The 14,273-nt window shown below is 39.3% G+C and overlaps 1 protein-coding gene across 1 annotated transcript in view; it reads left to right on the top strand.

Annotated features, from left to right (window-relative positions):
* Positions 1-14,273, top strand: part of REV3L (REV3 like, DNA directed polymerase zeta catalytic subunit) — a 114,419-nt gene that overhangs the window by 96,894 nt on the left and 3,252 nt on the right. Inside the window, exons 22-31 of the mRNA XM_052678573.1 lie at positions 1,313-1,454; positions 4,371-4,615; positions 5,557-5,665; positions 6,568-6,774; positions 7,568-7,677; positions 8,580-8,694; positions 10,629-10,766; positions 11,829-12,019; positions 12,931-13,177; positions 14,037-14,246. Coding sequence (XP_052534533.1) covers positions 1,313-1,454; positions 4,371-4,615; positions 5,557-5,665; positions 6,568-6,774; positions 7,568-7,677; positions 8,580-8,694; positions 10,629-10,766; positions 11,829-12,019; positions 12,931-13,177; positions 14,037-14,246 — 1,714 coding nt within the window. The remainder of the gene's footprint in view (positions 1-1,312; positions 1,455-4,370; positions 4,616-5,556; positions 5,666-6,567; positions 6,775-7,567; positions 7,678-8,579; positions 8,695-10,628; positions 10,767-11,828; positions 12,020-12,930; positions 13,178-14,036; positions 14,247-14,273) is intronic.

The raw sequence follows: 14,273 nt of genomic DNA, 5'->3' as shown, positions 1-14,273 counted from the left end.
GTGGAGTCCTCAGTACAGGTGAGACAGAGACCTGTTGGAGCATATCCAGAGCAGGGCCACAAAAATGATCCGTGGAGTGGAATACCTCTGCTATGAGGACAGGCTGAGAGAGATGGGGCTGTTCAGTCTGGAGAGGAGAAGGCTGCAAAGTGACCTGATATCAGCCTTTCAGTATCTAAAGGGGAGCTACAGGAAAGAAGGGAACAGGCTCTTTAGCACGGTCTGTGGAACTCAAAGGATTCTATGATTCTATTGACTAGATTGATGGGCCAAGGTAAACTGTGAGTTTCATTAGTACCAAGTGTCCTGCATTTTGGTCACAACAACCCCAGACAACCCTACAGGCTTGGGGAGGAGTGACTGGAAAGCTGCCTGACAGAAGGGGACCTTGGTGTACTGATGGTCAGTTGAATATGAGCCAGCAGTGTGCCCAAGTGGCCAAGAAGGCCAATGGCATCCTGGCTTGTATGAGGAATGGTGTGTTGAGCAGGACTAGGGAAGTAATCCTGTCGCTGTACTTGTCACCGATGAGACCTCACCTCAAGTACTGTGTTCAGTTTTGGGCACCTCATCACAGAAAGGGCATTGAGGTGCTGGAGCAGGTCCAAAGAAGGGCAACAAGGCTTGTGAAGGCTTGGAGAATATGTCCCATGAAGAACAACTAAAGGAATCGGGGCTGTTTAGTCTGGAGAAGAGGAGGCTGAGGGGGACACCTTATTTGCTCTCTTCCAATGTCTGAAAGGTGCTTACAGTGAAAGCTGGGTTGTTTTCTTCTCACTGGTGACAGGTGACAGGATGAGGGGAAATAGCCTCAAGTTGTGCTAGAAGAGATTAGGTTGGATATCAGGAAAAACTTCTTTACAGAAAGGGTTGGTAAGCAGTGGAATAGGCTCCCCAGGGAGGTGGTTGACTCACCATCCCTGGATGTGTGTAAAAACCATTTGGATGTGGTGCTCAGGGACATGATTTAGCAGAGGGTTGTTTGAGTTAGGATAATATAGGTAATGGTCAGGTTGAGGTTGGACTTGATGATCTTTAAGGTCTTTTCCAACCTGAGCAATTCTATGATTCTATGATAAGGAAAACAGAGTATAGCATGTTATTGCAGTGTGCCTTAGCAGTAGGTTACTATATCACATTCTGTGTGTATCTTTAGAATATGTAAGTGTACATGTGCCACATTTTTGAAAGAACTGTATGAAAACATCCTAAGGAGCATGTTATTTGTTTGTTTGTAATAAGCTGTCATCAAAATATATTTTTCTTAGAGCAGCACTCTCCTAATTATATAACAAGGTGTTCACTTTCACAGATGGAAAATGGTTGATCATTATGTTAGCCGAGTCCATGGGAACCTCCAGTTGTTACGAAAACTGGATTTGATCGACAGAACAAGTGAAATGGCGAGACTTTTTGGCATTCAGTTCTTACACGTTTTAACAAGAGGCTCCCAGGTAAGATTTAGTTTTCCTTACACTTCACAAAAGCAAAGTAGTCGTTACAAAATGTTTATGTACATTAGTATATGTTTAGAGCCACTGTAAGTATTTTTATAAGGTCGGAACACTGTTCTGTATAATGTGAAAATTAAACATTAAGAAAGGCAACGCAAAAGCAATAAGAACAGATTGAATAATTGGTGTCAGATATTAAAAATAGCTACTGAAAATAACTAAGAGTGCCCCAAATGTAATTATTCCAGTGAATCTCCTCTACGGACTTTTGAAACAGTAAATTTTTATTGTGGGTTGATATTTTTCACACTTACATGAGTCTGAAAATGAACACTTTTTAAGATATCAAGTGAGATAATAAAGCATATCTTAGAGAGGAGATGATTTTCTTCCACAGCAGGCAGAACAACTCTGTGTTATAAGTGACATCTCCTGTCCAGGAGATCACTGAGTGAGATTTGACAGTAAGACAGGAAACACTCTTGCTTTATGAAGTACAGATGTAATGCCAGGTGCATAGTTCTGTTAATTTGATGCTGACATCAAAAGAAAAGGAAGCGGGGCAGATTTACTTTGCTCTTTCCTTTGGACACCAGGAGTCTCCATGGCTTAGAAGGACTTACCTCGCCCAGGTTCCGATTGTCTAGGCTGTTTTCACAGCTTCATGTGAGACATGAACAGCACCTGAAATGCAAGACCTGTTCTCACTAATGTGTTTGCTCTTCTGTTGTCTTTCCTACCATCTTTCTGCTTTCTGTTTTAATAGACCACTAGCTGACCAGGATTTGATTACTTTGCCAAATTCTGTCAACAGAAAAGACAACTTAGAAGCGAATGTCCTAAACAGCTGATGTCTTAAGCCAGCCAAAAACTAGAGTGGCTGAGGCTGCATTTCCTTAACGAATTAAAAATTAAAAGTGAATAAAGCCACTTTTAAAATGTTGCCACCTATTTTCCCTGACTGCACTTGCCTGTGTCAGCTCTTAACCCTGTGCATGTTTTTGTTGATGCAGAGCTATACCAGCCCTATTTTATTTTATTTTTTTTAACTTTTTGCTGATGGGGAGCTGAAGGTGGGGAGAAAGGAGTGTTTGATAGGTATTTGCCAGTTCAGCTCTCTGAATTGGCATACTGTATTACAAAAAAAAATAAGTGCTCCTGTTGGAGTAAGGGAAGAGAAATGCAGTTAGGGACAGGGAGGGTGTGACTGGCACACTGCCAATTGTAGTCACGCTTCAACTATCATGATTGCAGCCTGCAAAGACTGTTCTGCCTGTCATTTTCTCAAATGGCTGTGAGTGGGAGTGAGCAACAGAAACATGCAGCATTTTCTATCCTGACTGTTCTTTTCTCTTTCCTTCTGTGAGCATTTTTTTTTCTACCACTGAAACTTTCTAGTTCACTAAAATAGCAAGTTGCAACAACTCCCAGTCACCTCAGATTTTTATTTTTTTTTCACTCAGAATTATCACTGCATCTTAGGAATATGTTCCTTTTCTCCTTATCTAAAAAAGATGTTAAGATTAAATAGTGCTAGGAAGGTTTTCAGTTAATTTTGTGCATGCTTTTAAGTGTCTTTTATTAAGCTTTACAAGAGTTTTCAGAAGTTCATTTTTTTCTTGTTAAGCTGTCTTGAATATTCCATAGCTTACTAAACAATTCTAACATGAGATGTTCATAGTGTGGATTATTAGTCAGGTAGTTGAAGAAGTTGCTGAAAAACAGAAGAAAAAAAAAATTATTCTTGCACAGATTGACACCCCGACCATCTCTTCACACATCTGAGCCCATCACTGCATACACAGGTTTACAGAGACAACAACGGCTTATGCTCCAGTACAATTGCACTTTGCAGTCTGTTTGTAAGGTGATAGGATCTTGTTAAAGCTATTGGCTCTGTAATTTCATTTGGAGTATCTAAATTAAGGAAACTACCGAATCAGTTCAGTACAATGACTGAGTATATAATACATCAGGCAAAGGGCTTTGGAATAGAGGTTTAATTGCTGACAAAGCAGGGGGTCTTAGGACTGTGTAGGATTGTTTTTTCAGGATTTTCAGTCCTTTGCCATCTATGTACATAATTTTCAGCTGTTTTGGTTTTTTTTATTGAAAATAGATATAGTGAGTGATTACGTAGTCTTAGTGCTTGTAAATATTGAATAATATATAAATAATTGGAGCTGATTTCTCTCTAATGTGGCAGCCTCCACATATATGCCTTTGCAATATCTAAAAGTCTTTGTTAAATTTATTCTTCCTATACTATTTTGTAGCATCATGAGGGAGAAAGCACGATACCCACTGCAAAGCTTTAAAATCCAAAAGGCGACTTGAGATATGGGTTTACATATTCCTCCCTTGATTCTTTTGCTGCCAAATATATTCTAGTTATCTTGCACAGTTGCAACCTTGGAGACACAAGTACTAACTTACAGAACTTGCATGCCATTTCTCTGTTTTCTGGACTGCTTATGTAAAATTTCTGTGCAAATTCCTAAAGCAAATGGTAAACAAATCAGCTGCATTTTATATCTTTTTTTATATCAGTTTTGCAAGTCTGACTAAAATGTAGATTAGCAAATTCATTCACTGATTGTAACATGGTCGTATAATATTGTTGTAGCCTGTTGGATTTTTAATTTTTATCCTGAACCAAATGCTTTTTTTTTACATAGATGTAAATCAGAAGTACTTCATTTTAATGGGTATGGCTAAATGATGAGGAAACACAAAAAAAGTTCAATTAAATGTGATAGAAAGTGTGCATGAAAAATAAGAGTATTGCTCTTTATTTTCAAAAACAGTTGTGCACTAAACTCAGGAAATCTAAGTAGATACTTATATAGTTTTAATATAACCATCTTTATTCTATGTTTTTGAAATGATAATGTCTGTATCCACTCTTTTTTACAGTACCGTGTGGAATCTATGATGCTGCGTGTTGCCAAGCCAATGAATTACATCCCTGTGACACCCAGTATCCAGCAGCGAGCTCAAATGAAAGCCCCTCAGTGCGTTCCCTTAATAATGGAGCCCGAATCCCGCTTCTACAGCAACGCTGTTCTTGTACTAGACTTCCAGTCACTGTATCCTTCCATTGTGATTGCATACAACTACTGCTTTTCGACCTGTCTGGGACCTGTTGAAAACTTAGGAAAGTAAGTTATTTTTGTTTCTTATGAACTTTGGTTCAGCAGAGATGTCAGCATCTTTTGTAAGATACTGAGAACCCTCACGTGTTGTTGGAAATCATGGATGTATATGAATAGCCCCATTTTCTGTTACAAAATATGAGATGATAAAGGTTTACCATGTGGGTGTATGTATGTGCATAACAGTAGTAGTAATGTGTGTTTGTGCATGTATGGGCATGCATTCCATTACTGTGGTGATGCTAGTTTTTAATATTGCTTCAGAACAAATTGAAACACTGTATAAATCCATTATCTGTTTTCAAAACAGGACGAGTATTTTTCCACAGAGTGTTCATAAGTTGTTGTTGTCCTCTTTTAACCGTTGCAGTTCACTCTTGTCTTAACGATGCAAAATGAAAAGATACAGTTAGTTATTCTGTCAGCCTCTTCTTGATCTTAGCAGTAGTTCTCTTAATTGGGGAAAAAGGAAAATTTACTGTTTGTTATAATCACCTTTATAAAATAGTATTTGGAAGAAAAGAAAGATGTATGCAGTGATTACTGGGTGTCATCAGCAGAATTTCAAGTTTGAGATTTGAAATTCTGAACTAATAGGAAGGAAATATATGCAATGTGTTACTTGGTAGACATGTGTAGCTTCCATACAAGATTGCTGTACGATTGTTTGCTCTCACTAACTCAATATTTGGAAATAATTCATTAATGAAGAGATGGGTAAATTACCCTCTGTGGAATTTAGCCATGTATTACTTCTTCACTCCTTGAATGTTTTGTTTGAAGCTAAAAAAAATTCAAATGATGGTCTGTTTGTACCTGAGACTGTAATTTTCATTCTGTCCTTGCTGGCATTATCGCATTTTAATATGAGTTGGTGTTTTTGCTTCATTGGGCTGTAAATGAATGAATGAACGAATGATGTTCATATTTAATTTTTCTTTTATTAGATATGATGCATTCAAATTTGGCTGCACCTCTCTGAGAGTACCTCCTGATTTGCTTTACCAGATTAGGCATGATATCACAGTGTCACCCAGTGGTGTGGCTTTTGTCAAGGTAATGATGTCAGTGCTGTGTGACAGGCATTTTCACTTCCTGTTGGCTCACTAGCTCAAGATGAAATTGATGTTGCAGTTTAAATTTGGCTGCATTAAGAGCAGATGGAACAGGAGGGAGGCTTAGTCTCATTTCCCAGTGTTTGTTGATACTTGTCAGAGTACTGAACTTATGGCAGTTCAGAAAATAAAATGTCATCTTTATGCTTTCACTTATACCAAAGACTTACTTCATCTATAATTAAACTGTATATTTCACTTGTGCAGTTTGGGGATCAAACAGTAATTATCTGCACATAACACTTCATTCTTCTCCTGGATGAAAACCAGTGTGCTTTCCTAGACAAAGCATCATGGCTTGGGAGATGAAACTCCCTGACTTGATTTATACTGCTCTCATTTTATGTTGCGTGTATTGCTGGCTGATTTATAATGAATTAATAAATATGGCCTGAAGCATTTACAAGTAATTAGCCAGTCATCAGCATACATTAAATATATGAATTAATGTAAAACAAAAGTTTAGGTAAAGAATGCTTGTAGAATTTTTAGAGGATAATGTTCCTTCACCTTCTGATGCTTTCAGAATTAATAGAGTGAGTTAACTGTTGAAGTACCATTTTTGTTAAAAAGGTTAGCAAAACATTTCTTTAGCAGAGCTGATGAGAACAAAAAGCTGTTAATCCTGCCCTTAAGAGCTCTGCCTGTATTCTACATTACTTGTATTGTTGTACTGTTACTTATATTTACATGAAGAGCTAAACCATTGGTGCCTAGGGCATCTTGCTCGTTAATTTGTCTTCTTATCAGTGGTTATCTAAAGATTCTAGGTTTTGCTTCTACTCTTAACTATTTAGGCAAAGCTTTTAAATGTAATTCTTTTCCTTGTTCTCTTTATGTCAGCCTTCAGTAAGAAAGGGCGTGCTGCCAAGAATGCTTGAAGAAATCCTGAAGACAAGGATAATGGTGAAACAGTCCATGAAGGCTTACAAACATGACAAGGCTATAACTCGAATGCTTGAAGCTCGTCAGTTAGGTCTTAAATATATAGCTAATTTTACATATGGTTATACTGCTGCTAATTTTTCTGGAAGAATGCCATGTATTGAGGTAAGGGTTGCAGATGAAAATGCAGAAAAACTGAAAAATACACTGTTCTTAATGTATAGACAGATAACACAGTATTATTATTTGAAATGTATTTAACCCACCCCGGAAGCATTAAAGGCCAGGCTGGGTGGAGCTGTGAGCAACCTGGTCTATGGGAGGTGTCCCTGCCTATAGCAGGGGGGTTAGAACTAGATGATCTTAAAGGTCCCTTCCAACCCAGAGCATTCTATGATTCTATAATCGGAAAAGCATTGTAAGAGCTATTCTTTATTTGTAGTAACTTTGGGATTTGTTATCTTTTTTCTTTAAAAAAAAAAAAAGTATTGCTTTTCTTTTTCCCATTAAAAAAAAAAAAAATTGGATTTGGCATTTCTATAGAATTTTCTCCAAAGGTAAACTGGATTACAATTCTACTGGTGGAAATAAAACAAAACGTCATAGCTGTTTTGTACTTGCTATAAAAGGAGGAATCATCAGAACCCAAACACTGAATAAAGCAATCCTAAGCAGTATTTTCTTGTTCTCCTGCTTTTCATGTGCCTGAAGAAGTTTAAACCAAATTTTATTTTAATCCTTTTGTAATAATTTGATCACTCTTCTTTTAATTCCTGCTATGATGGTGTGATGTAAGCAAGCTTTTTATTTTTAATTTATTATATTCTTTTAAGCCATGAAATATAATACAGTGTCTCTATATAGTAGTTTTCATAAGCAGATCAAATCAGGTTAGACTGTATTCACTAAGAGTTTCAGCATTAGAATAAAGAATTTCAATTTCTCTTTAACATTGCAGCTTGGGGACAGCATTGTCCACAAAGCCAGAGAAACATTGGAGCGTGCTATAAAACTGGTGAATGATACCAAAAAATGGGGTGCTCACGTTGTGTATGGAGATACAGACAGGTAATAAACCATAGTAGTTCTTTGTAGATACATTTTTCTGTTGTCTCAACAACAAGGACTTACGATACTGAAAAAGGTACATGACCCCTTTTTGGGGTGTTGCTTATTGTCTTGCAAAATAATGCAAAGTAAAGATTGTTTATGTTCCTGGAGGTTTTTTTTAGGGCTCTCAGAGAGCGCTTAGAGGGTTTTCTTTCTTTAGGAAATGTTATGGAACAGGAAGAAGAGAATTTTTTTTTTTTTCTGCTGTTAAGTAATATAAGTCTTCTTTGATGAGTATTTTTGTGCCTGTTCCTGATGACATTCTTGTTGGAAAATAGATATTGCATGCTGATGCTTAGAGGAAAACCTCTTTTAAGCTTCATGTGTGGATGCAATTCAGAAGCAGCCACCAAAGCATAAAATGATGAGTCTGCCTGATCATTTCTCTGCCCTGAGAAACAAAGTTGATCTGGTTGTTCCTCTTTAATGACTTGTGAATCCAGTGTGCAATTTCAGCCAGAAGTGGTGAAAGACTTCAAATTTCAAAGATAGTAGATTTGTCGTAGTTACGCATACTCTGAAAAAAGAACTTTTAGGGGAAGGAAGTTAGATCCTCTTGCTGGCCATAGTGAAAGAAGCACTATATATACCCAGAGGTCCCTACAGTTCTCTCAGAACTCAGAAGTTTTGCAGTGCCTGGAGTAGTCACACTTGCAGCCCTCAGCATTCATTGTGCCTTTGGCACTCCTAATTTTCCACTGAATACTGAAGTTTCTCAGGTTTTTGGCTTTTCAATATGATAGAATTGAACCGAATTTATAACTGTGTGTTTTTGCCTTGCCATCAGGAAACTAGCTCATAAGCTTCAGAAACTACGTTGGACAAATTTAGTCTTATTTCCTATGTCTGATTTCTTGCAGCATGTTTGTACTCTTGAAAGGAGCCACTAAGGAGCAATCTTTCAAGATTGGTCAAGAAATTGCTGAAGCTGTAACAGCGACAAACCCCAAACCTGTTAAACTGAAGTTTGAAAAGGTAAAGGAAGAATGTTTTACTTCAAATGTGTTGAGTTGAAAGCGTTGTGAAGCGTTGTGAAGATCTTCCCCTGTATTCAGCACTGGTGAGGCCACACCTCGAGTACTGTGTCCAGTTTTGGGCCCCTCACTGCAAGAAAGATATTGAGGCCCTGGAACGTGTTCAAAGGAGGGCAACAAAGCTGGTGAGGGGTCTGGAACACAGGGCTTATGAGGAGAGGCTGAAGGAGCTGGGAATGTTCAGCCTGGAGAAGAGGAGGCTCAGGGGAGACCTCATTGCTCTCTATAACTTCCTGAAGGGAGGCTGTAGTGAGCTGGGGGTCGGCCTCTTCTCTCGTGTCATTAGTGATAGGACCAGGGGGAATGGCTTCAAGCTACGGCAGGGGAGATTCAGGCTGGACATGAGGAAGTATTACTTTTCAGAAAGGGTGGTCAGGACTGCCCAGGAAGGTGGTGGAGTCACCGAGCCTGGGGGTGTTCAAGGAAAGACTGGATGTTGTGTTGAGGGACATGGTTTAGTAGGAGCTATTGGGAATAGGTGAACGGTTGGACTGGATGATCTTTTAGGTCTTTTCCAACCTTGGTGATTCTATGATTCTATGATAAAAGATTTTTCTGGACTTCAACGTAATGAAATTATAAACAACAGTCGTGCACTGTACTGTTCTTGTGGGTGTGTTGCCAGCTCCTTCGTAATGCCGTAGTGATCTTGTCAGAAGAATGCTGCAGACTGAAAGCAAAGAGAGCTACTCCCACTTTCACATCTGGGTGCCTGGTGGCCTGTTGCACTGCCAGCACCAGACAGTTTGAAGTTCCCTTTTCATTAAGTTTTGGAAATGTCTCCCTCAGTTTGGTATTATATACATAGAAGGAAACAAACTCAGTTAGAGAGAATGTAAACCAACCCTTAAAGAGATTCCAGTGTATTAACTACTAACCAGATGTTTATTCTTCTGTCAGCTTTCACACACTTCAGGATAAGTCTGTGTTATACATATACATATAAAATGAGAATGACAAACATTCATTCAGTAGGCTTTTGGAAAAAGTACTGATGACAGTAAGCTTTTTATAGAAGAGCAAGGCAATGTGATACTAATTTTGGTGGAGGTTTATCCTGGGAAAGTCATTAGTGATCGGTTCAGATGTTCTTGAAATTCTTAATGTACAGACCAGATGCAAGAGGTTCAGTCAGAATTGTCAGCAAATTGACATTTTTCACTGAAAATACAGCAGAAAAAATATTAGCAAGAGAAGTCAGGATATCTGTGGAAGACAGAAACCTTTCCTCACTGACTGATGTACAGAGGCCTTTCCCACTTCTTTGAGGTAATTCTGTGTCATTAGTCTGAATAATGAGGTGTTGAGATACATTTGAATACATGTCTTAGTGCTTCACTTTATGTGTCCTGGGGCTCAAAATACTGAGTTTTCTTGTAGAGTGGCTTCCTAAGACAGGAAAATTCTCAATATACACAGACTCAAAGCTGGAGCATCTGGTAAAGAAGTGCCTCACATAGTCACCTATGTGCAGGGTCCTCTTCAGCCTGCTAAACTCACTGCTCCCTCTTATCAAGAGAGCCAGGAAGATGTGGGACAGTCCTAATAATACTGAGAAGCAAATACTCCCCATTCTTTCTTCTAAAACTGGTCAGTGAATACTGAGACAATTGAGAATGAAATCAGAGGTTACAGGGAATAGGTAAAAGAGACCTTAACCCTAAAAATCCATGTATAAGGAGACCAGTCTTAGGCATAGGCTTCAAAAAGGTGATGTTTGAGAACAGAAAGTTCGAACACCATTACTTCAGCAGAGAAAGGTTTCTGAAATAAAGTTCTTGTCTTTTGCATTAAGAATGCTGACTGCTGCAATCCAGAAAAGTGTAAGGATACGAAGATTATACTGTGTGTCAATTCTCTTTTTAAACATTCCAGGTCTACTTGCCATGTGTCCTACAAACTAAAAAGAGGTATGTGGGTTACATGTATGAATCACTGGACCAGAAGGACCCGGTATTTGATGCAAAAGGCATAGAGACTGTCCGAAGGGACTCCTGTCCTGCTGTTTCCAAGGTATAATACTTAGATATTTCTTCCTGAATAAAATCATAGTATTCTGTTATTTCATTGTACATTTATCCTTTCTCAGAGTTTCTGGTCTTTGTGAGCTGTCTGAGACTTTGTTTTTCTGGTATGAGTCATTTAAAAGACAAATTGAAGATCTTGTGCAGCATCACAAAGTCTTGTAGTTTCCACCTTAACTACTACCTTTTGGTCCTATAAAGCCCATAAAAAGGTTCACCTCCATGTAAGTTCTTCTGAAGACTGTCATTGATCCAATTCGCTTTACAGAGAAGTAACTCCACTCACTCCAAGGTGAGTGAGACAGATTTTTCTCTAAAGGGTGTTTGCTAAATGTCTCACCAACAAAAATCCAGTTCTGCTAAGAATTCATTTAAAGTAAAATTCCTTGCCTATTTATTTTAAGCTGTGAATTGGGATTTACAAAAGAAAAGACTCTTGTTCTTAATCAAGTCAAAACAAATGTATCCCAGTAAGAAAGGCAAGCACTTAGGAGGATTTACTTCCACTCTTCTTTTTAATCCCAATTTTTTTTTGTTCACTGAGGTGATCAGAAAACCTTAGAAAAGCATCTTAAATGGCAGGAAAAAAAAAAACATTCTCTTTCATACTCTGGAAAACTTCTGTAATTGCCAAAGCGATTCCACTGCCTGAGCACGGTGAAATTTCAGAGCAGACTGATAGAAATTGGGATTATATTGCTATCTTTGATATTTTCTAATATCCCAGAAATGTTGTTCTTAATCCTTATAGTTATAAATTCTGTTTCTGACAATAATATGTAGTGCTTTCCTGACAAAAAGAACAAATGTGAGAGCAGAATATGTGAATTGCAGGCTCTTATCTGTGTTAACCTGAGAAAAAAAAACTGTTCAGTAACGTGTTTATGAATGTCTTTGAGTGCAAGAGAGTGCGACCAGTTGTCATATTAACACTCTAGTTCACGACTGATACTTTTCCTAAACAGTATATTAATATTTGCATGTAATTGACTCCATTATTTGGAATTTCCTATTTTGAGTTAAAAAATAACCTTTCTCCTTGGTTTTAAAGATACTTGAGTGTTCTATCAAGCTGCTATTTGAAACACGTGACATAAGTCAGATCAAACAGTACGTGCAGAACCAATGCATGAAGTTACTGGAAGGAAAAGCCAGCATACAAGACTTCATCTTTGCAAAAGAGTACAGAGGTAGCTCTGCTTACAAGCCTGGATCCTGCGTACCAGCCCTGGAAATCACCAGGTAATGAAATGCAAAAGCACTAATAATAGATTTTTCCCTTGACCTTTGTACTACCTTAGTGACAGGTAGCAGAGAGACGTCTCCATCAGATGTTATTGCAGTAGTTGGCTCTGACTTTCTTCTGGATGTGAAGAGAGATCAGGAATCAGAAAGCCATTGCTTGTTCCTGGAAAAAGCCAGACAAATTCAAGAGTAAGGCCTCTTATCAAGACATCGACATGTAAAATGATGTGTTCACTGCTGTCAGCAGTAGTTCTTGTAAAAGGACATGATGAGCAGAAAGATTATTCACTCATGGATGTTACATATATATTTTAGAGCTTAAAACAACAATACTAATGTCTGATAGTGCTGTGAAATACAGTATGATTTTTCACTTTTTATAAAGTGCCTTTAGTACTGGAGTTGGTAATTCATCCAGTTGACATTGCCTATTTGTAATGAATTATGTGAACAAGCAAATTTTCCAGCTTTACCTTGCTAAACATAAAGTACCTTCTAATTAATTTGTGCTTTTTAAGTAAGCAAAACTTGTGTCCTGCAGTTGATGCTTTCTTCCAGTTGAACAATCCTTTGCTTTCTTGGTGCCTGAGCTCTTCTTAGTGCCATGGCTGCTGTTCTTCGTGAATATATTTCTTCAAGGAACTGGCAGTTTGAAAGCAACGTGCATGCAAATCCAAGTGACCTGAAAGAGGAGGTAGCATTAGGGTTCATATTCCAGCTTATAATACTCAGGTTTGGTCGTGACGCCTGCTAAAAATAAAACAGCTCGGTCCTGTGCTTAGTAATAGCTATCAGCTTCAGACTTCTGCAGAGCTACTAAAGGTATCAGCAGGTGTAGAGGTTTCCCTCGTTGTTTCCCTGGCTTGTACTTTGTCCCTGCGTGCACTACAGAATCTACTCTTAAACAGGAGAATGCTCGCCTACGACCGTCGCTCTGAACCGCGGGTTGGGGAGCGGGTGCCCTATGTCATTGTGTACGGCATGCCTGGGCTGCCCCTCATCCAGCTGGTGAGGCGGCCCGCCGAAGTGCTGCAGGACCCCAGCCTGAGGCTGAATGCCACCTACTACATCACCAAACAGATTCTGCCACCGCTGGCCAGGGTCTTCTCACTGATCGGCATAGACGTCTTCAGCTGGTATCATGAGCTGCCAAGGGTAAGCGTGTTTGAAAACAAATGGGATTGCAAGTGCGGTGCCTCTGTGCAGTGTTTGCTTTTATCGTGGTTTTTCACACAGTGAGGCCTCGATAGGTGACGTAGAAGTTGTTTACTTTGCAGGGCTGTGGTTTGATGCCCAGATGTGCAGGATTGAGTCTTAGACCTTGAGTGTGATTTTTTTCACTTAGCAAATCGATTTCTCCTTCCAGTCCTTTTGTTCAGGGCTGATGACATTGTCATTTTTTTACCACTTTCATAGCTCAAAATAATATTTTGCTGTAATAGCTTATTTTTAGAGGAATAGCTGTATATTTGTCTGCTTGGCTGTACTCACTGTCTCACGATAGTGGATATTGGAACTCTTGCTGTTCTAAGATGTTCTGAAGACTTTCTCTTTATGGTAGAGGTGGGAGTGCCCAAGCAGCAGTAACACTTTGTTAAAAACCTCTATCACCAGAAACGTGTAGCTGGTTGTTTCCAGGCTTGCAGCCACTGGTGGTGCAGCCAGGGCATCTTAGGCATGTAACAGGGCAGCACCTGCAGGTGACCAGTGCAGGAGCAGAGTCTGGGACCTTAGCAGGTGACTGAGGATGTCGTGGTTGCTGTTTTTCTCTTTTCTCACGAGCTTCCCAGCGAATCAAGTCACAGCAGGAGTGGGCCCCGTTCAGCGCCTCACTTCGGGCCAGTGCTGTGCTTATGTGTTCACATTCATAATTTGCATATTAACCCACACCCCAGAGGCTGTTACTTCTATTCTCCTTGAAAAAGAAGAATCTCTGTACTGTAGAAAGAAAGCAAGCTGCTCTCTTGGAAGTTGCTGCCCTCTTAATTTTTGTTTCATTAAATTTTATTAACAGATTCAGAAAACTGCCTCCACTGCCCGCAGTGAGCTGGAAGGACGGAAAGGCACCATCTCGCAGTATTTCACGACCTTACACTGTCCCGTGTGTGATGAACTGACCCAGTACGGGATCTGTACCAAGTGCAGAAGCCAGCCACAGCATGTGGCAGTGATTCTCAACCAAGAAATCCGAGAGCTGGAGCGCAAGCAAGACCAGCTGGTCAAGGTAGGGCTACAGCGCTGTCAGCCAGCT

The sequence above is a fragment of the Tympanuchus pallidicinctus genome, unplaced genomic scaffold (assembly GCF_026119805.1).
Source record: "Tympanuchus pallidicinctus isolate F22 unplaced genomic scaffold, pur_lepc_1.0 scaffold1, whole genome shotgun sequence".
Lineage (NCBI taxonomy): Eukaryota > Metazoa > Chordata > Aves > Galliformes > Phasianidae > Tympanuchus > Tympanuchus pallidicinctus.
Note: the sequence above shows the minus strand (reverse complement) of the source record. Positions and strands in the feature narration are given on the sequence as shown.